This window comes from Mesoplodon bidens (genome assembly GCF_964165515.1).
Source record: "Mesoplodon bidens genome assembly, chromosome: 6".
Classification (NCBI taxonomy): domain Eukaryota; kingdom Metazoa; phylum Chordata; class Mammalia; order Artiodactyla; family Ziphiidae; genus Mesoplodon; species Mesoplodon bidens.
Window position 1 is genome coordinate 3,928,203 of NC_138162.1, and position 23,780 is coordinate 3,951,982.

At 53.8% G+C, this 23,780-nt stretch overlaps 3 protein-coding genes across 4 annotated transcripts in view; 2 read left to right on the plus strand and 1 right to left on the minus strand.

The window, feature by feature from the left end:
* TSC1 (TSC complex subunit 1) overlaps positions 1 to 8,685 on the plus strand; it is a 45,287-nt gene extending 36,602 nt beyond the window's left edge. Inside the window, exons 21-23 of the mRNA XM_081236733.1 lie at positions 2,347 to 2,534; positions 2,612 to 2,773; positions 3,182 to 8,685. Coding sequence (XP_081092859.1) covers positions 2,347 to 2,534; positions 2,612 to 2,773; positions 3,182 to 3,713 — 882 coding nt within the window. The 3' untranslated portion in view covers positions 3,714 to 8,685. The remainder of the gene's footprint in view (positions 1 to 2,346; positions 2,535 to 2,611; positions 2,774 to 3,181) is intronic.
* Positions 8,686 to 9,682: 997 nt separating this feature from the next.
* On the minus strand, positions 9,683 to 18,873 carry SPACA9 (sperm acrosome associated 9). The gene is given in 7 exon segments (XM_081237109.1): positions 9,683 to 10,498; positions 10,501 to 10,618; positions 10,622 to 10,763; positions 11,522 to 11,724; positions 13,895 to 15,224; positions 17,434 to 17,626; positions 18,811 to 18,873. Coding segments are annotated over 5 exon segments (669 nt in total). The 5' UTR covers positions 14,042 to 15,224; positions 17,434 to 17,626; positions 18,811 to 18,873; the 3' UTR covers positions 9,683 to 10,439.
* A 681-nt stretch (positions 18,874 to 19,554) lies between these two features.
* Positions 19,555 to 23,780, plus strand: part of AK8 (adenylate kinase 8) — a 130,785-nt gene continuing 126,559 nt past the window's right edge. The window contains exons 1-2 of one of the 2 annotated variants that reach the window (XM_081236348.1): positions 19,555 to 19,695; positions 22,568 to 22,652. In XM_081236348.1, the coding sequence (XP_081092474.1) occupies positions 19,612 to 19,695; positions 22,568 to 22,652 (169 nt within the window). In that variant the 5' untranslated portion in view covers positions 19,555 to 19,611. The remainder of the gene's footprint in view (positions 19,696 to 22,567; positions 22,653 to 23,780) is intronic. The other variant, XM_081236350.1, reaches the window with a different exon arrangement.

Sequence of the window (23,780 nt, forward strand, 5' to 3'; positions counted from 1 at the left end):
TAATGTTGAATTTAATTTCAGCAGATGGTGGTTCAGTCCTGGCAACAAGGCCAGCGTCGGGATGACCTTACATTAATTAGTGCCTTAGCAGTGGTGTCGAGGCAGAAGTCTTATGTCGCTTTATAAATAGCCTCGGGTAATGTTGGTGAATGAGTTGGGAATGGAATTTTAAGAATAAATGCTTAGATGCTTCCTGTTACTAACTTCTTCATCACACACAGGCTTTCTTTTTAGGATTCCTTGGGCTTGTGCTTTGTAAAGCTTTGTTTTCTTTTTCCTCGGCCAAATGTAGGGAGTAGTCTTAGAATCAGAGAGATGGAATTTTCATAATAGTTATTCGTATTTCTCAGCTCCTCTCAACTCTCAGATTCAGACTCCTTTAGAAGGATGTTAAATGTGGAACTTTCACTAGAAACCAGCTCTCACTAATTTTGGAAGTATAATGGCCTCAGAAAAAGAAAGAAGGGAAAAGAGACCCGAGGGACTAGAGAACCTCTGAAAAAGCTTACTTAAACACACTCCTAACTCTCCCAAGAGAAATGTGGATGGGTGCCGCGGTGCTGTCTTTTGGTTGGAACACTTACGCCCTTGGGACCTCAAGCAAGCCACCTGACCTCTTTGGGCCTGGCTTCACAGTTCATACAATGCGCATGGTGATACTGACTTGCAACCTTCAGCTGTAAGCAGCAACAAAAAAAGACTTCACTGGCTTAACCATAAAGAGTTTCATTGTATCTCTTGACAAGAAGTCCCGAGGCAAGTGAGTTCCAGGTTGGTCAAGTCAGAAGCTGAGGGACAGCAGCAAGGAGCCTGGTTCTTTCCCCTCGTCTGCACCACCTGATCTATCCTCTCAGCCTTGTCTTTGGGCCGTCTGTGCTCCTGGTTGCAAAGTGTGTGCCACAGTTAACACTGTCACAGGTCGATGTCATGATGTCCCCTGGAGGAGGAGAGCATCGCCTCCTGCACGTCTCTCTCATCAAGGAAACCTTTCCCAGGAACTCTCCACCAGACTTCCCACCCTTGTTATTGGCCACAATTATGTCATGTGTCCATCCCTAGCCAGCCATGGCTTTGAACCTGTTTTTGGACCTGGAGCTGGGCTTCCTCTTGTTCAGTCAGGTAGGGGACGAGAAATGGGTATCTGAGCATCAGGTGGGGAATGGCTGGTAGGTACTGGGTGTAGCCCCTCTTACGTGGCCGTGAGAGTTAGTGATAGTGCATAGATGTTCCTAGTTCAGTACTTTGTTTGATTCTCTGTAAACACTTGCTGTCGTTTCCGACAAGAGTTCAGTTTGTGCACCTAACCTATGCCGAAGTCTGGAGCCATTAGGCATAGCTGGAACGGCCACATTATCTGGTCCCAGTCCTGAGCTTAACTCGATCCCATTCTGACCGAGGAAGCATTGGGCTTGCTGGTCATCTTCGAGGTGGGGTGCCTTCAGGGAAGCTCATCTCCTTGCTCCGTATGGTTTATTATCTTTTTTAAAAAAACAAACGTATGGTAACTTTATGTATATTTTACCACAATAAAAAAGCCACACAACACAAACATAGCATATACTCGTCAGAAAAGCATCCTTTCCACCTCTCTTCTGAGGATAGTGCACGCTGGCTGTTTCCATCGGTCAGCAGGCAGGTTGTCTTCCTGGCATGATTGACAAACCTTGTCAGGGTACCTGGTCTGCAGATGGTCATTCCTGTTGCGTCTCTAGCTTTATCTTAGTTGGTATTAGGGGAGGGAGAAGAGTAGAAAAGAAAAGAAACGACCCATACCGCTACTGCGCCGGCCTACACTGCCACCGCGCCGGCCCAGGCCTCCACCGCGCCGGCCCACGCCTCCACCACGCCGCCCAGGCCTCCACCGCGCCGGCCCACGCCTCCACCATGTTGAAATCATAACTGAATATTGGCGTGTCTTCAGAATGTGTGTGTTAACGTAGTTGATCACACTATTCACGTGGCTTTATAATCTGCTTTTTTATCTTTTACTGATACACATAATTTTTAAAAACTTACTAAATAGAAGATGTACTTTAATTTACTTATTTTCTTGACGTTAGACTTCATAGTTTCTAGTTTTTTGCTCTTCTGAATATGCCGTGCTGATTATTTTTGTGCCCAAATGTCTATTCATGTTTCAGATGATTTCCTAAGGGATGGATTTCAGGGAAGGATTACTGCCAGCCTACCTTCCAGAAAGTTGTACCAGTTTCTATTTCCACTAGCAATATACTAATAAAGTACCGTCTCAATGTTTGTTACGTTGATTTTTCAAAGTGGATATGGCATGTTCATTTTCTAAAAGTACTACAGTTCCTTTTCTTTGTTTGTTTGTTTTGTTTTCAGGAAGTAGAAATGATGAAAACTGCATATCGGAAAGAACTAGAAAAAAACAGAAGCCATGTTCTCCAGCAGAATCAGAGGCTGGATACTGCTCAAAAACGGATTTTGGAACTGGAATCTCATCTAGCCAAGAAAGACCACCTTCTTTTGGAACAGAAAAAATACTTAGAGGATGTCAAACTCCAGGCAAGGTAACTTTCAGGGGGAAAGTTGCTGTGATGTATTTAAGTAGAACTTCCCACATTCTGGGGTGGTCTGTATCTTTCAGAGGACAGCTGCAGGCCGCAGAGAGCAGGTATGAAGCTCAGAAGAGGGTCACCCAAGTGTTTGAACTGGAGATCTTAGACTTATACGGCAGGTTGGAGAAGGATGGCCTCCTGAAAAAACTTGAAGAAGAAAAAACAGAAGCAGCCGAAGCAGCGGAAGAAAGGTAGGAGCAAAGAGTCGGCAGCCAAGGCCTTGTCGTGAGGCTGCCGCTGACAGAGCAGGGAGGCATCGCGTGGTGTTAGTGGCGGTCCCAGCCTGACAGGCGAGCCTGCAGCTCTCAGCTGCATCCCTCAGAGCGCCCAGCCATCCTTCTGAGTTCCTTGTCCTGGGGCCCGAAGCTCTTGATAATGGTCCTGGGAAGCGTTCCTATTTAAGATCGCCACCTGATGTCCCTGGTTGTGGCTTAGGTTTCTCGTCATGAGCTCTCAGCACGGGAGTCCCCTCTTCTAGAACGTAGAGCGGGCCGGCAGAGTCCAGCGTCGGTGCGAGCGCGCGTCCGGGTAATTCCATGCTTCCCAAACACGGGCACTGCGACCCCCAGCTCCCTTTCTCGTCCTCGGATTTCTTACAGGCTCGACTGTTGTCGTGATGGCTGCTCGGATTCTGTGACAGGGCACAGCAATGCAGAGGCATCCGGCCCTAACGGGGAGACCAAGCCCCCCAGGCCCGGCGGCGCCCGGGGCGGTAGCGGCAGTAGAGGAGGCGGCGGCGGCAGCGGCAGCGGCAGCGGCAGTGAGCTTTCTAGCCCGGAGAAACCCCCAAACCCGAGGGTGGGCCCATTCAGCAGTCGGTGCGAGACTGCCGTGGGAGAGCCCACCACGGGCATCCCTGTGACCGTCGGCTCACTTCCTAGTTCAAAGAGCTTCCTGGGCATGAAGGCTCGAGAGCTATTTCGTAATAAGAGTGAGAGCCAGTGCGATGAGGACAGCCTGACCAGCAGTAGCCTTTCTGAGACCCTAAAGACAGAGCTGGGCAAAGACTCGGCTGTGGAAGCCAAGCCACCCCTGAACCTAGACGGCCCGCAGCCACCTCCCCCGAAGCCAGACAGCGTGGGGCAGCTCCGTATCATGGACTACAACGAGGCGCAGCACGAGCACAGCTAGGGACCGTGTCAGTCAGTGTTAACTTGCGTATCGCCGGCCCCGGACGGGAGGTGTGAGTGCCCGTTTCAGAGCTCTCCTGTTTCCGGGGTTTGAGGGGCTAGCTCCCGCAGAGGAAATGGGATGGGGGTCCTTTGACAGTTGACTGAATGCAGAACGGTTTTTGGATCTGGCATTGAAATGCCTCTTCAGTTTCCCTTCGGCCACCCTCTCTTTCATTTACCTGGCAGCGTGTACTAACCTGAGGGCCAGGGTGCGTTCCTCACTAGCTTTATTTTCTTCCTTTTCCCCCCAAATGGTTGTGTCCTTTGAACCTGTGCAATATGAGGCCAAATTTAATCCTGGAGTCTTAACACACCACCCGCTCCTTTCCTGAAGCTCAGGTAGCTGGGCGGGCTCTCCGTGAGCCCAGGTCATTGTTGGCATCACAGGTAAGTCTGGTTTTGTCCCTTTCCAGGAGGACGTGACATGCAAAGCTGACCATCTTCACATGAGAGCTTTTACATGAGATGTTGTCACTGCTTTTGGTTCTAACATCCATCATCTAAAGCCGCAGATCTAGAGAAACAATGTTTTATTCTCTCTTAAGTTCTTTCGGCAGTTCTGATAAGCTTCCTGGCAAGTTCCATGTGAACAAAGGTCTGTTGTTGGAAAAGTCTGGGAGCTGGCACTGTGGAGACCATGCTCCCCTTTGGGGACGCTCTGTCCCCCTGCCCCACTACCTCTTGCTTATGTGGCGTTTGCTCGAAAGCTGGTACTGTTCTGATTACAGGCTGGGGTGTGGGTGGTCGGCAGTGCTCTCTGCAGGAGGGAGGATGGTGGCTGGAGCAGCTCCCTGGAAAGGAAAGTGCTGGGGATGAGGACCTGCCCCTGCAGGCGGGGCGGTGCCAGCTGTTTGCCTCTCTTTCCCCGTCCCGTGTGCCTCCTGTTTACGTCAGCTGCTCTGGGATGCTGCAGCAGAAAGGCTCTGAAGGTCCAAAGAGTTTCTTCAAAGTTTTGTGACCATCGTGTCTCAGGCTGTGAGAGTTGCCTCGCTATAGTAGATTCTAGACCACCAAAAAGGTAACAGCTTTTTCACACCAATGCTGACCTTCAGGGGCCGACCCTGCAGGGGGCTTGATGCTGCTCCCCTTGCACATGTTGGTCGTGGCAGAGCATTAAAGCAGAGTCCTGGAGAGGGTTGACAGAGCTGACTGCCTGGACCCAGCGGGCTGCCTGCACGAGCTTGGGAGAGGTGACACAAGTCAGAACGTGGGTCGTGGCGGAGAATCTGAACTCAGCTGGTGCTCCTGAAATGAATGCTAGAAGCCTAAGAATTGTTGCCTAGTGATCCAGCCAAGGCTGAGGCAGGGGGAGACTGGTAGGAAAGAGCCAGTGAACTTGGCTTTTTTCTTTCTCATCTTTCAGTTAAAAGTGTAGAAGGGTTCATCCATGAAGAGGGAAACGGCAAACTGAAATGGTACGAAACTTTAGTGCGTATGGAAGCTTCCAGCACGTGAGGGTTAAAGTCTGTTTTTTAAAGTGTGGCAATAAATATTCTAGCCTCCTAAATAACCAAAGGGAGCTAGAGAATGAGACTCCATGTCACCATGGCTGTACTGGCAGACCACCTCCTTGGGACAGGATTTCTGGGTGTGACTGATGGATCCCAGCTTGGGGTGGGGGGTGGGGGGGTGCCCGACTGCTCCAGCCCAGCGCGGGGCCAGCAATTGCCGCTGGATGCCTGATGTGGAGTATTAATGACACCATGGATGTTTAGTTCAGCTTTTTCCAAAGGAAGGCTTAAAATCCAATACGTTCTGGTTTCCTATTACAGTTTTATTTAGAAAAGGAAAACATGAACAAATCCAGGAAAAGAAAAGTTACAAGGTAACTATTAAAACTGTTTTCTAAATGCTTATCCCCTCCTCAAGCCCAGGAGATCTGTGCCACAGAACAAAGATACCAGGCACTTAAATCAAAGCCTTTACCCTAACTGCAAAAGCAAGGAGGCCAATGTAAAGAAAGAAAAAAAATGGTTTAATGGACAGATTGTAAAAATACAGGGAAGAAGGAGGCAGCGTGGTAAAGTGGACTGGGGCCCGGGCTGGAGGCCCTTGGCATACTCCTCCAGCCGGGGCATCCGTTTGCTCAGCTTTATAACCATGGCTGACCCAGCAGCTGCACTCAGCTTCCTTTGGGCTCCAGGAGGCCATGGATTTTATTCAGCCGAGGCTGGGGGATGGAGGCCTGGAGTCATGCTGAAGTTACCCAGCCTGAAAATTTAGGCTTTTATATTGCAAAGGACTTGAGTCAATAATAAAGTTTGGTTTGGTTTTGAAAATGACAGGCTTGCCAAGAGTCAGCAGGTCGCTCAATTATGCTGCAGTGAGTATTTTTAAGGATGGAAAAGGTGTTAGTGGAGCTAAGGTGTTAGAGGAGCTCCCGAGAGAGAATTCAGGCCTGGGAACAGGCAGGGCAAAGGCAGTAGAACTGTCACATTCAAGGCAGAGCCTGTATTCACAGACGTTAGGGTTAACCTCCACTGGAGTCGCTTGGAGCAGGCTTGCCTGCTTCAGAGCTGTTTGGCCAGTGTCCATAACCTGTTCCGCTCACCACCTGACACTAACCAGGGTCAGCATAGACCCTGAGAGAAGATTGGAGTCTGCTTCTTGCGAGCCTTGGGAGCGTGAAACCTTGTTTTAAAAGGGAGCACTACAGTGTCATTGCGGGGGGTGGGGGTGGGGGCGGGAGGGGAGATGGTAGCGTGGTCTCCATAGAGAAACTGAGTTCCTGAATCTACTGCAGGTAGATAAGTACATGGGTCTCTATCAGACGGAACTTTCATGGATTTTCAAAAAGCTTTTGACAAGGTTCTGTCACAAGTCTATGAAATGTGTTACTGTGGAATTGGAAGGAATATCTGGTCATGAATAAGAAAACTAACTGAAATCCAAAGGTAGGAGATGAAGACCATTTCTTGGGTCGGAGGTTTCCTTGGAGATGAGTGCTGGGACCAACCACATAAGGTGGGTGGGTAGATGTGACCTCCCTAGGTTTGTCAGCAGGGTTTTTCAGGAGGGAAAACTGCCCAACCTTTGGGAGTAAGCTGCTGAAGGTTCTTATTGGGCTCTGTGAGTGGAGAGAGAAATGATAGATAAGCTGCTTTGTGAGCCAGAATATACGCAATGTGTTTAGGTGGAAATAGTCCAAACTCTTCTTAAAAGGTGGACTGTTACAATCCAGGAAAATGTCCTGGAAGCCACTGACAGTTGGAAAGATTAGTCCACCGTGCCAGCATGGCCACAGAGGCCGGCTTCCCACTGGGCAAAACCAGGACAGTGGGAAACAAAACTCCAGACCTGGGCCGTCCCCATTTGCAACAGCACATGTAGTTCCCAGTGTTTTTGTTGAAAAAGATAAAACTCTAGTAGTTTTGTAAAAACGATAAATAAGATGATCATGATGATGAGGGAGGGTCCGTGGAGACCACAGAGGTTCAGACTCACAGTCAAGAGTAAAAAAATTGGGTGTTTCTGTGTAGAGAATATAACAAAAGTGCTATGACCAGTCAATGTGAATTTTCACCAAATACTAGAACATACCACTTGAAGCCAGAAAGAAATAACTGAAGAACAAGTGAAAGACAGTACTACATGGAGATGCGGTTTTTCTAAGCAAAAGCAGTAAGAGGCGTTAGAAAGTGTGGACGGGTCTCAGGAGGGTTCAGGCAGACTGAAGGCTCAGTGCAGAGCTGCTCTCGAGGTGGAGTGCCACCCACCTTGTGCGGATGCTCTGAGAAGCTGCCGTCTCCTCAGAGTGGCTCCGGGAGCAGCCCGAGCCCACCCAGAAGCATGTGTCTCGCGTGGGGAAGAAAGCTGCCTTTCGTGGAATGACCCCAAATCGGCACGTCGCACTCTGGGCATTTTCACTGTTCGAGGTACGTGCGTTAAAATTGACCAGCCACGAGTATGCGGAGATGTTTGCGTATCTGTTTCCATCCAGAGTTCTCTGACATGTGCCCTTGCCCTCCCCCAGACCACGACAGAGGAATTGAGTGCACTTGATTAAGCTTTTCTTCATAGATGAAAGAGCACATTGAGGTTGGGGCCTGGGCCCCGGGCTGCTGCTGTGACCCTTATCCCCACGTGGCTCGTTGCCCCGTCCGTGACTCTGATGTGCCCGGGGGAGCGGTGTTTCCGTCTTCTCCACTCCGTCCTGCAGTCTGTATGTGCCGCCCTGAGAGGAGATGGCTGTAGCTACAAGGGGAACCTGCCTGCGACAGTCGAGCACCTGGGCCCACGACGGCTTCTGGCCTTGAAACGAGTTAACGGTGGCAGAGGAGCTTTCTCTCCCACTTCCCGTCCCGGTGCCACAAAATTGTCCATCCTCGGGGATACGTAGACTAGGTGAACCATTGGAGTAGACCTTCTAGAGGAGACCCTTCCCCCCCAGGCCAACCCCTCCTCCCTTTCCCCACCTGATACAGTGTTTGGACAGGAGGGTACGGCGCTGCTCTTGGCAGCAGATACTTTGGCTTATTGAAGAGGCAGCCAGGCATTTTGCACTAGGAAGAATCAGTGATCACTTTTCAGAAGACGTCTATGGACCATAAGTATATCGTGGAGGCACAGATTTTGCTAAGACATAATCTAGTTTTGTAACTCAATCATGGATCAACCGTATGTGGCTAACTTGCAGTTTAAAGGGGTCCCATCACTGAAAAACAGGGTTTTTTTTGGCTGACTGCTTTTAGCTCAATTTAAGAAAGTCATCTCTTGTCAAAAGGTTTACACCTTCCCGTCTTGATCTTAAAAGCATGTCAAACAATCCACGTCAGATGCCATAAATGCGAACTGCAAGAGGAAATGGTACAATCTTAGTGAATGGGAATTGGAATCAAAAGGGTTTGCTGTCCTTCTTAGAATGTTCTAAAATGTCAAGGCAGTTGCTTGTGTTTAACTGTGAACAAATAAAAATTTATTGTTTTGCACTACTTTGCTGTATTGACATGAAGTGACTCATGTTGGCCTCTGAGGGGCGTATAGGCAAAGTAGGAACTTGTCCAGAGATGGAAAGCCTCAGGGTCTGGATTGGTTGGTTACCTTGGGTGGCTGGAGGGGGTGCTGACACGTGGAATCTGGCTTTAGTCCCTGTAAGATCCTTTTGTTCTGGCAAAGAGCCACAAATCCTACCTTTATCTGCCTCAAGTTCACGCTCTTCCCACAAAGTGTCATGGTGGTGTGGGGGGAGGTGACTGGAGCCATCTCTATCAGAAAGCTCTCAAAAGCAGGTGGCGGGCCGGGTCTGCACAGCCATCCAGCCTTGCTTTTGGTGTGTGCTTGCCTTCCTAGGGGTTGGCCGGCACATCGGGTTTAATACAGCCCTTTTGGAGGAGCGCAGGCGGCACCGAAGTGGTCAAACGCTTACAGACCCTGAGCCTCGCCGATTGTGTCTTACGAGCGTGCTGAGGAGGGAGTGCAGCTCGCGTCCACCACCTTCCCTACGCCGTCAGGTGTTTGGAGGAAGGAAGGAAACTGCCTTTAAACGATTGCAAGATCCACCCTGGCCTTACTGGGAAAGGACCAGTGGGGAAGGGCTACGTCTGCAGTGTGGTTTTCCACTGCTCGCTTCTGCCCAGCTGCCCTGGAAGTTGGTTGGCTCTGCCCATTTAACAGCGGGAGCAGCTCCTTTGGGACAGGACGTCGAGGTGGCAGTTGTAAGTTTTGTCTGGAAAATTCAGATGTTCTTGTCTGAGTAGGTCTCTGACTATACAAGGAGTTACCGGGCTGGCCTTCTGTGGGCCTTTGGCAGGAACCTCTTCACAGCGGACCCTGTGTGGAGCGGGGTGTGTTCCCCTCCACAGAGGTAGCGCTTTGCTAGTGGTTTTGCTTGTGAGGCTACTGCCCAGCATCTTCTGGGGTCTTAGGGTGAATGTCGTTTTCTTTAAGGGATAAGTCCCAGGAAACCAGGCCAGGCAAGGAGGTGGCAGAACACTTTTTATTCTTGACTGTCGCCCCCGAGGAAGCAAGAATACAGAAGCTAAGTCGCCCCCTGTGAAGGCGAAAACCAACACTCAGACAGCACTTCTGGCAAAAGCTCGGAAGCCGGTGACACGTTTTACAACGTCTGGGCCTCAACTGTGTTGTGAAAACCAGGTAACTGTCCTCGGACGGGAACCACGAAATCAGTTCTTCTGGCTTCTCTCAGTCTCTCTCCCAAGTAAAGGAGAGGCAAGGCGGGTTCGTTCCCCTTTGGGCTTTGGTCCAGAGACCAGATCACACTGAGCAGTTCAGCGTGCTGCCCTCAGCATCCCGGGAGGCGGGAGCAGCCCTGTCTTGCTGAGAGTGGCGTCTCGCCTGTGGCTGCCGCTGCGGCGGGAAGGGAGCTGAGTGGCCTCCTCCAGCTGCACGGCTCAGCTGGGAAGGCTGGGCCTGGGCGGGACAGTCGGTGCCCTGGCCCTTTCCCGGCCTCCCCGGGACACCCTCTACAAGCAACACTAAGTGAGGGTCCTCTTCATCCATATGGAGCCTGACGCTCGGAGGCGAGGAAAAGTTAGAAGTTCCAGCACGAGAGGGAAAGAGGTTCTCAGTCATACATGGGGTGGTCCCCTTGGGGGTTAGTAAGTGGCAAAGACTGTGGGCACCAGTGAAAATGGATCAACTAGTGGAAACCAAGCTTAGTAGCAAAGTGCCCCACGGGACGGGATGGGACAGGATGGGACTGGGATCAAGCAGGTCACCGGCTGAGTTACAGTTTCCCACCAGCTGGTCTCCAGGGCAGTTCTGAACACTCTGTTTTGCCCCTATAGGTTTGAGGCTGTCCTGTGTCAGTTGCCCACACTTGTCTTTTCTTAGCCGAGGCTGGGTTCCTGTGGCCTGGGGAGCACGAGCGGCTGCCCTGGTGGCTGCCTGGGGCTCACTCACGTGCTACAGAGCTTTGCGGGGCAGCTTCTCCGAGTGGGCGACCCATTCTTTCATCACGTCTAGGACGATGGGGATGAGGCTGACCACGCCTCCACAGTGGTTCTTGGCCTTGTGGCAGCTGAGGTAGTTCGCCATGTCGGGGGGGCACCTGCAGGGAGGCAAGAGGGGCCAGCTGAGCCCTGCCCCAGGGACTCCCGTGCCGCGGCCCAGACCTCGGGCAGGGGTTTCTAAAGCTGCCCCCGCTGCAGAACCCCAGTGGGAGGTTTTAGAGCTGTGCGCCCACCAGGCCAGGCTCTCGGTGCCAGACATGGTGGTTGAGCGGGTTTAGGGCCCAGGAGCCCCCAGGAGATCCCGGTGTGAAAGGCGTGGGTCATGAGCTGTGGAAGCCTGCCCTGATCACTCCCAAGTACACCGTTTAGCCCCTCTGACTCGTCTCACTGTAGTATCTAAACAGCTTCCTCCAGAATTTGGTACTCTGTGCTGCGGATTCCCCAGGGCTCAGAATTAGGGAACCACGCTGGTGGTGCTGACATCCATGGGACTGGACTCCAGACATCCCACTTCTTCCTGGGCTTCTGGGAACAACTGGTCTGTGACCCCCTTCTCCTGGCCTGGTGCAGGCTCCAGCAAAAGGATTTGTGTCCTACTAAATCTGGGCCTCAGAATCCCTCATTTTCAATAAAATGATTTGTTGGGTCAGAGTCAGTCCACTAAATCAAGGGGCCTAGGACTTCCCAGCCAAGGACGTCTGGACAGTCACCTGTGATTCACCAGCTTAGACGCACCTGCCCTCTCAGCAAAAGCCCACCCTTCCTCCAGGACCCCTCCTCTCCCGTCCCCGACCCCTCCCCCCTCCTCCCACACGCAGGCGCTGAGGCCTCGGGAACCGGATCAGAAGGGTCTTACTTGGCTCGCAGGCTGCTTGAGTCTTTGCTTTGGCTAACGAGGGTCTTGCATTTCTCGAGGAGGTGGTTGGTGACGGGGCTGCCTGAGTGCAGTGCCTCAAAGTGCTGGCACAGCTTGCCGAGCTCTGTGCAGATGTCCAGGAACACGAGCGGGATGCGCCGGTCTGTGGAGTTGCTGCAGTAGCGCTCCATGTAGCTCTGCACCTGCGCTGGCCCGCGTGGAGTGAGCCGGGAGGACCCGGGATCACCTGCCTTGGCCCTCCCAGAGTCATGAGGCAGAGGCCAGTAACGTGTAAGCATTCGGGTCTATAGACAGCGAACATCTTGAAGTGTCCCGGGCACCATGCAGAAGGCTTTGCAGGCCTGAGCTCACTCAGTCCTCACCTAAATGCCATACACTGGGTACCTTTTTAAGTGCTCATTTTACAGATGAATACCGAGGCCCAGAGAGGTGAAGTGCCCTGCTTATTCACCCCAGCTCGAGGGCTCTCAGCCCCATACCTCTCACCAGTCCCGGGCACCTAAGCCAACACCTGCAGCAAAGAGGGCTCGTCCCTGACACTTTATGCCATGGTCCCACCTAGAGGATCCACTTTGAGAACCACTGGTTTGGGCCACCCAGACTGAGGAGCAAACTAGAATCCTTTGTAGTTTTGTTATCCTGTGCTTCCAAGGCTAGAGAAAGGAGGGACAAGTCAGTAAGTAGAGCTGGGAAAACAATGATCTATGTGAGGGAAAAAAATGTAGGCTCCACATCACGCCACAGACAAAAATCAACTCTAAGAGAATGGAGAGCTTAAATACTAAAAGCAAAATGAAACCTCCCATGTGAACATGTCTTAGTGGGAGGGAAACCTTTCTTAAGCCATAAAAGGTGCTAAGAATAGTGATAAAATTGATCTAATTTCAACTCCTTTCCTTGGGGAGCAGTGGGGATCCTCCCCGGCTCAGGACTCTCTCCACACCCGGAACCCCCAGTCACTCTGGATCTGGGATTGGGCAAGGGCTGGGGAGGAGTTGGCTGCAGTCCAGGCAGGACTAACTGACCCATCTCACATGGTCCTGCTCTCCACGGTCGGGTGGCAGGGGGCATCGCCTACCTCCTCCAGCACCCAGAAAGTTCTAAGACAACCAGGGTTTTCCTGCTGCCACTGGTGGACGTTTTGTCACTAGGGATGTCTCCCCAAGTGACCTCAAGTAGCTTCTTCCCAAGTACAATAGCTTTGTAGGGGGGTAGAGGTTTTTGATACCCACCTTGTAGGCCCAAACACCCACACACACCTGCCCTGGGGTCCGGGGCGGGGCAGGGTGTAAGGAGGAACCTGCACTGTGGTGTAACTACAACAGAGCAGCGTCACTGGGCTACAGGTGTCAACAGAGCACCTGTCACAGTGTCACAGGTGTGTGTGCAGGTAACCTTTGGATACCTCAGTCTAGGAAGGGCAGGGTGAGGGTTGAGAGTCAACACCCATGGGGCCGTTATCTACCAAAAGCCTTCTTGAACCTAAGGCAAGGAGGAGTGGGTCGGGGTCACTCAGCCCTGATGTAGATTCTGAGCAGAGGTGGGGGGGCATCTCAGGTGCCCCTTCCTGATACTGAAAACCTGTTCCATGCCCCTGGAAGTCTGAACCTTTGGGGGCTGGGCTGAAAAGGATGCAGCCAATTTACTTTTAAATAGTTCAGAGGAAAGAGGGTACATACAAACAAGGGTGCACCCTAAATATTACAAACTGATGTATCTAGGTGAAAGTTATATGGGTGTTCGTTTTCTGTGGGTTTTTAAAATTTCAAGTTAAAAAACTGGGAGAAATTTTTACAAAAATTAAAAAAAATTTTTGAAGGATGCTGCCAGGCAAGGGTTGCACACGTCTGCAAATGTGACTAGCAATGTGCGTGGCAGGTTGCAGTTTCTAAACCGCAGTGGAACCCAGTGGCTGGGACCGTGTGCATCTGTTCGCCATACCTCCCTGTCCTGAGCCCAGGCCGACACCACCAGGTGCCGACAGAGTGGGTTCTGCTGATGATCTCATTAAATCCGCACAACAGCCCTAGGAGGTGTGTGCTGCTCTTTGTACATTTCCCAGATGAAATGTGTGAAGAGAGGTGGATCACTGGCCCGAAGTCACAGAGGTGGCATGTGGTAGAGCCGGGACTCAAACCCTGGCCGGCTGAGTCTTGAGCCCACACTTTTCAACCGCTTTGCCGTTCACTCACATATTTGGTGAGGGAATGAGTGAACGGCTCATCCACCAGTTAGGATCTGAGTCCTGATTCTGGCACACATGCACTGGCCCTCTCTGGGCCTTGGGTTTTTATTCAGCGTTCAAGTGAGGGGACGAGGCCGGGCCCCGCCCGCGAGCCCAGGAGCCTCCACCTGCCCAATGCTGGAGATGGGCCGGATCTTGTCGTGGGCATTCTCCCTGCAGTGCTCTGGGGCAGCGATGAAGGTGAACTGCTGCTGCTGGAGGAGCTGGTACTTCTGCTCCACACTTCGAAGGGATTCTTTCACCTCATTCATCATCCTGTCTGCTCATTCACAGGCAAGGAGGCGTCTGTGCAAGGAAGGGGAGAGTCTTGAGCTCCCAGGGCCAGACCCGCGGATCCAGCTCGGGGGTTGCGAGATGCCCACGGCCCCTCTCAGCGGCGCACGGGGCTGAGCAGCTCCCCACAACGCTGGGGAGCAGGGACTGTTTTCATCCCCATTTTGCAGAGAAGGAAGTGAGGCCCTAGGAGGCTGTGCACTTGCTCGAGAACCCGGCAGGCTGTCCGCAACGGAGCCAAGCCCGACCCAAGCCCATTTACCCTCCAGAGGCACGTTCTTTGCCGTGAAACAAGACTTCCTTCCCTCAGCTGTAGACGTGAGTTTCTCCGGGCCTCAGTTTCTCCAGATTGTGGGTGTCTCTCTCTCTCTCACACACATACACACACACACACACGGCCTCCAGCACCTCCCTGTGGTGTCGGCAAAGGCCGGGATGGAGAAATGTGTCACAGCATGTAAAATCTATGATTTTATCAGTTGGGACCAAATTGTTGTAAAACATCTGCCACTCTGCCGCTGGTGGGAAAGTCTAAGGATCCTTTCCAGGCTAAGCAGGGGAAGGGTCGGCACTGAGACCCTTCTAGTCGAGTCTGAGGAGATGCCGTTTCCCAACTCTGTGCTCGGGGCAGGAGCCCTGAGTTGAGGTCTGCCCATCCCCAGGGTGGGGTTGGCCGCTGGTGCCCCCTCCCTGCCTCCTGTGGAGTTTGCAGGGATGACCCTGATTGGAAACACTGACGCTGCGGGGAGTACTGTCTTTTGGTGCCTCACAAACTGTCCCAGTGTCATCCAGGAGGTCCACGACGTGTCCAGAATCTCCTCTGAGCAGAGAAAGGCAGTGGGTTCTGCCCTCCATGTCATCACAGTTTTGCTGAGCACGCGCAGCATCCTTGAAGGTGCCACAGCCGGCTGTCCCTGCACCACGAGGCCCTGGCACACATGGAGCCCAGGCTTGGACGTGCCCCCTGTCAGTCAGAGGAGGCTGCGCTGAGGTAGGGCCCCAGTGGGATGCTGCAAGTGGAAGGGGCCAGAACACTGGGGTGGGGGTGTGTGTGTGTGGAGAACACATCCAGGCTTCCTGCCAGGTCCCAGGTGGAGAGGAGGCTTGCTTTCTGCTGGGTCTCCCTCAGCATCCTCACACAGCAGGACCGGAATGAGGGAGTCTCTGTGGTAGGAGGAGACGGCATCAGGGGGATGAAAGGAGAACAGACCACCAGGTGGCCTCCACGACACGATGGGAGGGGTGAATCAGAGAACTTCGGAGGGCTGGGGAGCTGGAGCTGGGAGCCGCAGTCCTGGGCTGGGAGCTAAACGCAGCCCTGCTGCCATAAAGGAGCCGCACCAGGGAATTCCCTGGTGGTCTGAGCTTTCACCACTGAGGGCGCGTGTTCAATCCCTGGTCGGGGAGCTAAGGTCCCGCAGGCTGTGAGGCACGGCCGAGAAAAAAAAAAGGAGCCATGCCAGGAGGGGGCCCGACAATCATGCCCCACCAGCCCAGGTGGGTCTACTGCAAACTGAATGGAGCAGCTTCAGCGGCAGCGTCCTGAGGCCACCCCTGGGAGCCGTAGCCTGTGTTTGCCAACAGAGCAGCGCAGCTGCACTGGGGACAGGCCTGGTACAGGGCCACGTGGGGCAGTGGCCTCCTTCTACTCAACCTCCTGCCCATTTAGCACAAGCTGGGAGGGGAGCCGGGCTGTGGGGACGCCGTGGGACCCGCTGTTTGTTGAACACATGCCACAGCCAGCCAAGGCCCCCTGGCCCCATCCTGGAGGCAGAAGTGAGTCGACCCGGGGTGCAGCGGTTTTCTGTCACCTCGCATGGAGGCAGGCTTACCAGGACCTGGCCTAGGGCGAGGAGAGCGAGGCCCACACCTCGCTGCCAAAGGTAAGGGGGTGCCAGAAACGCAGCCATCAAGATAGGTAAGAGCAGGCGTGATATGCACCCTGAAAGAAGCCAGGGCTGCTGAGGGCTCGACCTCCTGGGGGAGGGAAGGTTTGAAAAGAAGGCCGGGGGCTTCCCTGGTGGCGCAGTGGTTAAGAATCCGCCTGCCAAGGCAGAGGACACAGGTTCGAGCCCTGGTCCGGGAAGATCCCACATGCCGCGGAGCAACTGAGCCCGTGCGCCACAACTACTGAGCCTAAGCTCTAGAGCCCGTGAGCCACAATGACTGCGCCCACACGCTGCAACTACTGAGCCCGCGCGCCTACAGCCCGTGCTCCACAAGAGAAGCCACCGCGATGAGAAGCCCGCGCACCGCAATGCACAGTAGCCCCCGCTCGCCGCAACTAGAGAAAGCCCATGTGCAGCAACGAAGACCCAACGCAGACAAAAATAAATAAATACATAAATAAATTTATAGAAAAGAAAAGAAGGCCGGCTTTGGAGAGGAGGAGGGCAGGTGAGCGGAGGGGTGGGACCCTGGGCAGAGGGTGGGAAGAGGGAATGTCGTGAGCAGGCGCAGGGGCGGTGGGCAGGGCGAGGCTGAGGGCCCACTGTCAGGCAGAGCTGTGAGAGCGAACCCGGAAGCTTCCAGCCAAGGAGGTGCAGAGCCCTCCAGGCGTTCACTCATTCGTTCATTCATTTATGCTGCAGTGCCTACCAGGTGCCGGACACCTGCAGGGTGCTGGGCCGGATACACAGCATTGAACAAAATAGACAAGACTCCCTACCCTGGAGGGACTTGAGGAATGGGAGGCGGACAATGAGGAGAAGTGAAGTGAACGGTAGTTTAGAGAAGGAGAAAAGCAAGCAGGGAAGCCAGATGGGAATGGCCAGAAGGGCTACACAGTCTGCAAGAGGGGCATTTGCAGGAGGTGGGTGGGTGCAGGGCAGGGTGAACTGGAGCCAAGATGCAGCCTTCAACGAGATCCCAGATGGCTTGGGCCAGTCCTCCTAATAACAGCCAGTTCGATGAGGCCCTAGATAAACCCTGGACAGGCATCACCTCAGATCCTTGGTACAGCCCTTTCAGCGGGGTACCACGATCACCCCCACATGACAGATGACAAAGCCGAGGTCAGGCAGCTAGGATGGGAGCAAACCGGCTTCCCCACTCAGTTTTGCCCGACTTTATTTAGCCTGGGATCTTAACTTGGATACCTCCCTTCCTTCCCCCGCCCCCCAGCCCCCAGTGATGGTCCATTAAGAGAAACACGCCAGATACCAGATTGACTGTGGCTGGGGTGGGGGTGGAGAGTGGACACCAAGGGCCTGCACTACCTAGACCCTTGGGCCTCGCTTCCGCTCGAGTCAGACTGTTCCCTGTTCCCCATCCCAGAGCAACGAGGACTAGCATTCAGGGGGCTGCCCCGTGTGCCCAGCTCCCTGCCACCCTCCTGGAACTGCCAAGTTCTCTAGGGATACAGCAGCCCTACCTTGACTGGTGGCCCCAAGAGCCCCTGAGAGCAAAACCGACTTGGTTCTTGATCCTATCGACGTGTGACATGCACACCAGGAGTATCGTGAGAGGAGCTGTAATAAGCTATCCAAAGTGATCGTCCCTTGAACAAGAGTCACTGCAGCCAGATTAGTCTGGATGAAAGGCACAGGGTGCAGGCACTTCTTGCTCTGGGGGAGGAGGAAGGAAAAAAATGATTACCCGATAGGTTTTAGGCTTTAATTGATTTGTATTTTTTCAGGCTGCTAAAGAAGATTAAATCGTGGTATGAAAAGCGCCTAGGGCTTAAAATAAATGAGGAGGAAGGCAAGTCATTTCAGAAATGTCCAGGAAGCAAACTGAACCTCTCCAGTGCAAACTGCAGGCCTGGTGGTTTGTGTTCTTTGTTCAGAGTGAGGCAGCTTCCTTTTCTTCCCCAGCTGTCTTTGCAGTTGAATTTGACAAGCCTACCAAAGTGTGTACGTGCTCTGAGAAGGCAGTTCTGAGGGGGAGCGAGCCTCTTCCCCTTGGAGGGCATGTCTCCGGGCTGGTAGCTGCTGGAAAAGGCTTTGGCTAGGAGTCAGGACGGCTAGTTCCAGCCTGGCTCTACCTTTAACAAGTGACCTTGGCCTAGAATTTCCCCCTTTCCAGGCCTCAGTTTATCCATCTGTAAAATGAGGGAGTTTGGATTAGAGGCTTTTCAAGGGCTCTTCTGATTCTAATGCTCCATGATTAACAGCTGATGGGGAAAGAGGTCCAGAAAATGGAAATGGCTCAGCTAACCAATTTTTACCGTTCTGAGCCTCCAATTTCTCACCCGTAAAATGGGAATGAAGGTACCTATTTCTCAGGGTTGGTGCAAAGATTAAATGAGATATATTACTAATAGTAACCCCTATGCATTGTGCACTTACTACACACCAGTTACTGTCTAATACTTCTGACATATTAGTTCATGGAAACCTTCCATAATCCCCACTTAATAGGGGAGGAAAGTGAGGCACAGAGCAGGCTTGCACAGCTAGTAAGGGTGGAGCCAGGATTTGAACTCTGGGCAATCTGTATTGACTATGCCATACTCCTTCTCCATAATGTTCACATTATGGTAGCTCCTCCTAAGAACAGCAACGGACAAGAGCTAGAGCTCCCAATTCAGTGCCGCGTCAGATACCAGGCTGCCCACCGGGGATTAACACGATTCGCAGACCTCCTTCCCCCCTCCGCGTCCCACCCCAACTCTCTCAGGGCAGCGGCAGCAGCGGCGGCCCCCTCCATTCTCCACCCCCCTCACCCTCCGGTTTCCAAATCCAGGGCTTGGGTGGGCCCTCCCCGGGCCTGCTTTAATCTTGCTTGTCCTAGAGCGGCCTTCACTCACAGAGCGCCCTGAAGCTGGAGTGTCTCCGTGCGTGTCTGGGACCCCGAAGGGGCGGGGAGGCCCTTCCCAGGGCTTGGGAGGAGGGGTGGGTGGGGTGGGGAGATCGGAGGTGAGAAGGGGCGGGGCCGCGGGCCAGACTGTTACCGCCCGTGCCATAGCAATCGGGTCACGGGGCAGCCCCGCCCCGCCCCGGGAGCAAGTGGCGGGGTCTCGGGGGCTCAGAAGGTGCAAGCTGGGCTGAGGGTTTCCGACCGGACCCTCGACCCTCCCGCCCCTTCTTTTTCAAGCACCCTGCCCCACATCTACTCAGTGTCTTCATTTTAAAGATGGGGAAACTGAGGCCCTGAGAGCAGAGCCGGGGTGGCTCAAGGAGCTCCTAACGCCTGGGCCAGGGCGCGTTGACGGAACCAGAAGCAGGATCCGCCTCCCGCCCTCTCGGGGGCCGACGTGCCCTCGGGGTGTAGTGGGGTCTCTCAGCACAGGGGGGGCCCTATCAGGGGACACCTCTGACCCCAGAAGGCCACAGCTGGAGGAGACTTGAGGTGCCCCGCTGGGGGCGCGCAGAGGGGGCGCGGACGAGGCCAGGGCAGGGAAGCACTTGCCCCAGGCGGCTGAGCGCGCCGGAGGAGCAGCGGGTGCCAACGTCAGGAGCCAGCCTCTCCGGTGGGCGGGGGCGACGCGTGCTGATGACGCAACGGCGCGGCACCCCCTGGTGACGGCGGTCACAAGGGAGCGGCGCGCGCTGATGACGCAGGCCCTAGCGACGGCGGTCACCAGGGAGCGGACGCGTTGCACGGCGATATGGACGCGACCACCGCCCCGCACCGCATACCCCCGGAAATGCCCCAGTATGGGGAGGCGAACCACGTCTTCGAGTTGATGCAGGTGACCCGGGCAGCCCTGCCCTGTCGCGACACCAGGCGGTGGCCGGGGAACCTCTTGCTGCGGTCCGGCCGCGCGCCGGCGACGCCGCATCAGGGAGGGGTCACGTTTGTTACCCAAGAGGACGCCCAAATTGGGTTGTTCGACTCCTGGGCCATCGTATCCCAAGGGAGTGCTCGACCAAGAGATGCTCCCTGACCCTCCCTGGAGGGAGGAAAGGGGGCAGGCCATGCTGGCCATGATTTGGTCCTGGCCCCGCCCCAGTCAAGTCCATGATCTGGAAGAGGTCCCTTCCTTTTCTCAGTTCCCCCATCTGTGAGACGCCAGGTTGCAAGAGGTGGTTTCCAAGGGGCTCATCTGGTGCTGACAATTTCCAGGGCGTCTGCAGTGTTGGTTTCTGAGCTGGGGAGTGTCTGCGTTGAAGGTGGCCCTCTCCGTCCTCTGAGAGGGCCACCTTCTGGGACAGCAGCCCTGTGGTTTGGACAGCAGCATTTCGTCCCTGGCCCTTCCTCCTCAGGGCCAAGAGTTCAAGGCACCTCCCAAGCCCTCATCCTGAGTTCCTGACCTGACCGACCTACTCCCTGTGTGACCTTAGGCAAAGCCGTGCCCCTGCATGTGCTCCAGGTTTCCCTTCTGCATCTCGTGGAAGTAAAGGCTTTCAGAAGCCGGACTGGAGGAACTGTCAGTCACTCCGAGGTTCTGAGGGCCAAAGGGAAGCTGGATCATTTGTCTGCTCCTCCGGGTATACCCCATCCCCAGAGGCACCTCCTTAGTGATGCCAGTGGCCATTTGAGCCTCTGACAGCTCTGAGAGAAGAACTCAGACTAAGAAACTGAGTCTCCATCCCTCCAGCAAACATAGGCTTCCTTTGGAAAGTGTTAACTGATAGAGGGCACACGAGAGATTTCTAAAACTGAGTGGCCAATCTAAGTAAAGAAGATGGCTAGCTGAGTCCTAAGTCACCGGGTGGTGGGCAGGATGGGGCAACTCCTGGGAGCACTGTGCTCCGCTCTAGAGAATCTGGTGTATCTCATAGCAGTTGTTAGAAGGAGCAGCCTGAGGAAGCTTTTGGTCCAGTATTTCCAGTCCTTAGTCATTTGTGTGCTCCCTCCATGGTTTTTACCATTTCCATTTTCTGACCTTTTTTTTTTTTTGCTGTGCAGCGAGGCTATGGGATCTTAGTTCCCTGACCAGGGATTGAACCTGGGCCCCAGCAGTGAAAGCACTGAGTCCTAACCACTGGACTGCCGGGGAATTCCCAATGTTTTTATCTTAAAATAATTTTAGACCCACAGGAAGTTACAAAAATAGTACAGAGTTCTGGTGTACCCTTGATCCAGCTTCCCCTAGTAGTAACATCTAAGGTAGCTGTAGTACATTGTCAAAATCAGGAAATTGACATTGGTACAATACAATTAACTAGACTACAGACCTTATTTGGATTTCATCCATTTTTACCAGCACTCAGTTTTTGGGTATGAGTCTATGAAATATTATCACAGGTATAGATTCATATAACCAATACCGTATTTCCATTTTAACTTAATCATTTCTTTTTTTTTTTTTTTTTTTTTGCGGTACGCGGGCTTCTCACTGTTGTGGCCTCTCCCGTTGCGGAGCACAGGCTCCGGACGCGCAAGCTCAGCGGCCATGGCTCACGGGCCCAGCCGCTCCGCGGCATGTGGGATCTTCCTGGACCAGGGCACGAACCCGTGTCCCCTGCATCGGCAGGCGGACTCTCAACCACTGCGCCACCAGGGAAGCCCTTAATCATTTCTTTAAATCAACCCACTTAAAAAAACTAACTTATTTCACCTCATCCTAAGCAATATCCTCGAAATCGTCGGTTTGACATACTGATTTTTCTAATACACATTAGATATGCAACTGTGTGCGAGTGAAATTTAAAATATTCATCTGAGAACCATCTAAAGTCATCTCACACCATCTCACCAGTGATATATGACTAGGGATCTCGTCCAACTGTGCCTTTTAATGGGCAGGGAACCTGAGGCCCAGAGAAGGGAAGGGTGTTGATGGTGAGAAGCGGAGTGGGGCTAGGACTTCTCATGGTTCATGCTGTTTTTACTGCCCTGCTCTCCCTCTGCCCCCAAAGGGCTACAGCCCCTCCCTGCCTGTCCCTAGGGCATAAGGCTGCTCCTTAGTGCACCAGCCCACCTGCTGTCACCCACCTGGTTAATTTCTGAGCCTTTGTTCTGGAACCGTGGAAGCTGCTTTCCCTTAGAATTAAATAGCCAGACAATCCCAGGACTGTTTTAGATATCTGTTCCACTCTGGAGGGACACAGGTAGCAGCGATGGCCACGTCCCCCAGCAGTCATCCACATGGGGCACCTACTGGGATTGTGCCGGGCACTGGGACAAGGGGGAGGCGATAAAGGGGATGCACGGGGGCTGCAGGAACATATGACAGGGTTGACCTAGTGAGGATCCTCGGGAAGCTATGTTTCCATTGAGGCCTGAGGAAAAGTGTTCCAAGCTGAAGGAACAGCATTTGCTAGGGCTCTGAGGGCTGAACGGGTGCAGCGCAGGAGAGAAACCGAGAGACGGCTGGTCTGGGAGTCACCAAGGAAGTGAGGGGCGAGGGCCCTGAAACTGCCTGCTCTGAGTCAGGGGCGCCATCCCTCCAGCTCCGCCTCCGTCCGGGTGCCTCCCCCGCAGAGCCCACACGGCCCCTCCCTCACGCCTCTGCTCACAGGGACCCAAACAGATGCCAGCTAGGGCGGGGGGCAGGGAGGAGATCAGGCCCCGTAACTGGTATCCACTGTGATACCAGGGTGCTGGGCCACCTGAGCCTGGGGCCTTGGGTGCTCATGCAGGTGCTAACCACCTGGGTGTCTGCCCTGTGCCCACAGAACATGCTGGAGCAGCTCCTGATCCAGCAGCCCAAGGACCCCATCCCATTCATGATTGAGCATCTACAACGAAACAATGATTACGGTGAGCACTGGAGTGGGCCTCCCCCACCCTCCCCAGCTGTCTCCCTCCCCTCCCCCTCCTGGGAACCTCTGGGAACCACACTGTCCTCTCCGAGTCTAAAGGGAGGTCAGAACAGGGTGGGGAAAGGTTTTGCCAACTTGGGGAGGTGGTTAATTGAAAAATGCCTTAATTTCTTTTGGAGCACAACTCATACAAATTCTCCTGCCAAGTGATTAAAATGAAAACCTCAGAATGGCCCGCGGAATTAATTATTAATGCCTTGGCACGCCCCAGCTGATGTCGCCTGTTGGGTTTAAGCTCTGTGATCACTCCACTTGTCAGGTGAAAATGTGGTTTCTGGTCTACCCAGACAGGCAACACTCGGGTTTTCCTGATGGTCTCATTGTCGGCGCCCGTTAATGAGTTCCAGAGCTCCCTAAACCTCGCCCAAGCGAGTGCAGGCCGACCAGACGCAAGGCCGGCGCCCCGGACAGGGAGGAGGGAGAGGAGGCGCTCCGTCCCACGTGGAGGATCGTTGCCGTCCTGTGTGAGCTGTCAGGGAGGCCAGTGTCTCAGAGCTTTGATATTTCTTTCACTGGAGCATTAGCCGCTTTGAAGGAGCTACGAGCGCACCAGTGAAGTGAGGGCTTGGTGCAGCTGAGAGGGATGGAGGCCTGAGATGCCCCGTGGTGGGGTTCAGAGGCCTAAGATGAGAGAGGATGCTAAGTAGTTTAAAAAAGAAATGGGGGGCCTCCCTGGTGGCGCAGTGGTTGAGAGTCCGCCTGCCGATGCAGGGGATACGGGTTCGTGCCCCGGTCCGGGAGGATCCCATATGCCGCGGAGCGGCTGGGCCCGTGAGCCGTGGCCGCTGAGCCTGCGCGTCCGGAGCCTGTGCTCCGCAGCGGGAGAGGCCACAGCAGTGAGAGGCCCGCATACCGCAAAAAAAAAAAAAAAAAAAGAAATGGGGAGAGAGGAGACTCCAAGCCTGCAGTTTGCCAGGGACACCTGGCCTCTTCCGCGTGGCCTGGGCAGGGTCAGGGCATCGGAGTGAGGGGCCGTTTCAGAGACCTAAGCAGGGTGGTTCAGTGTGGTGTGGAGAGCCCCAGGAGTGCCATTTTCTGAGCCTCCAGGGAGGCGTATTCGAGAACG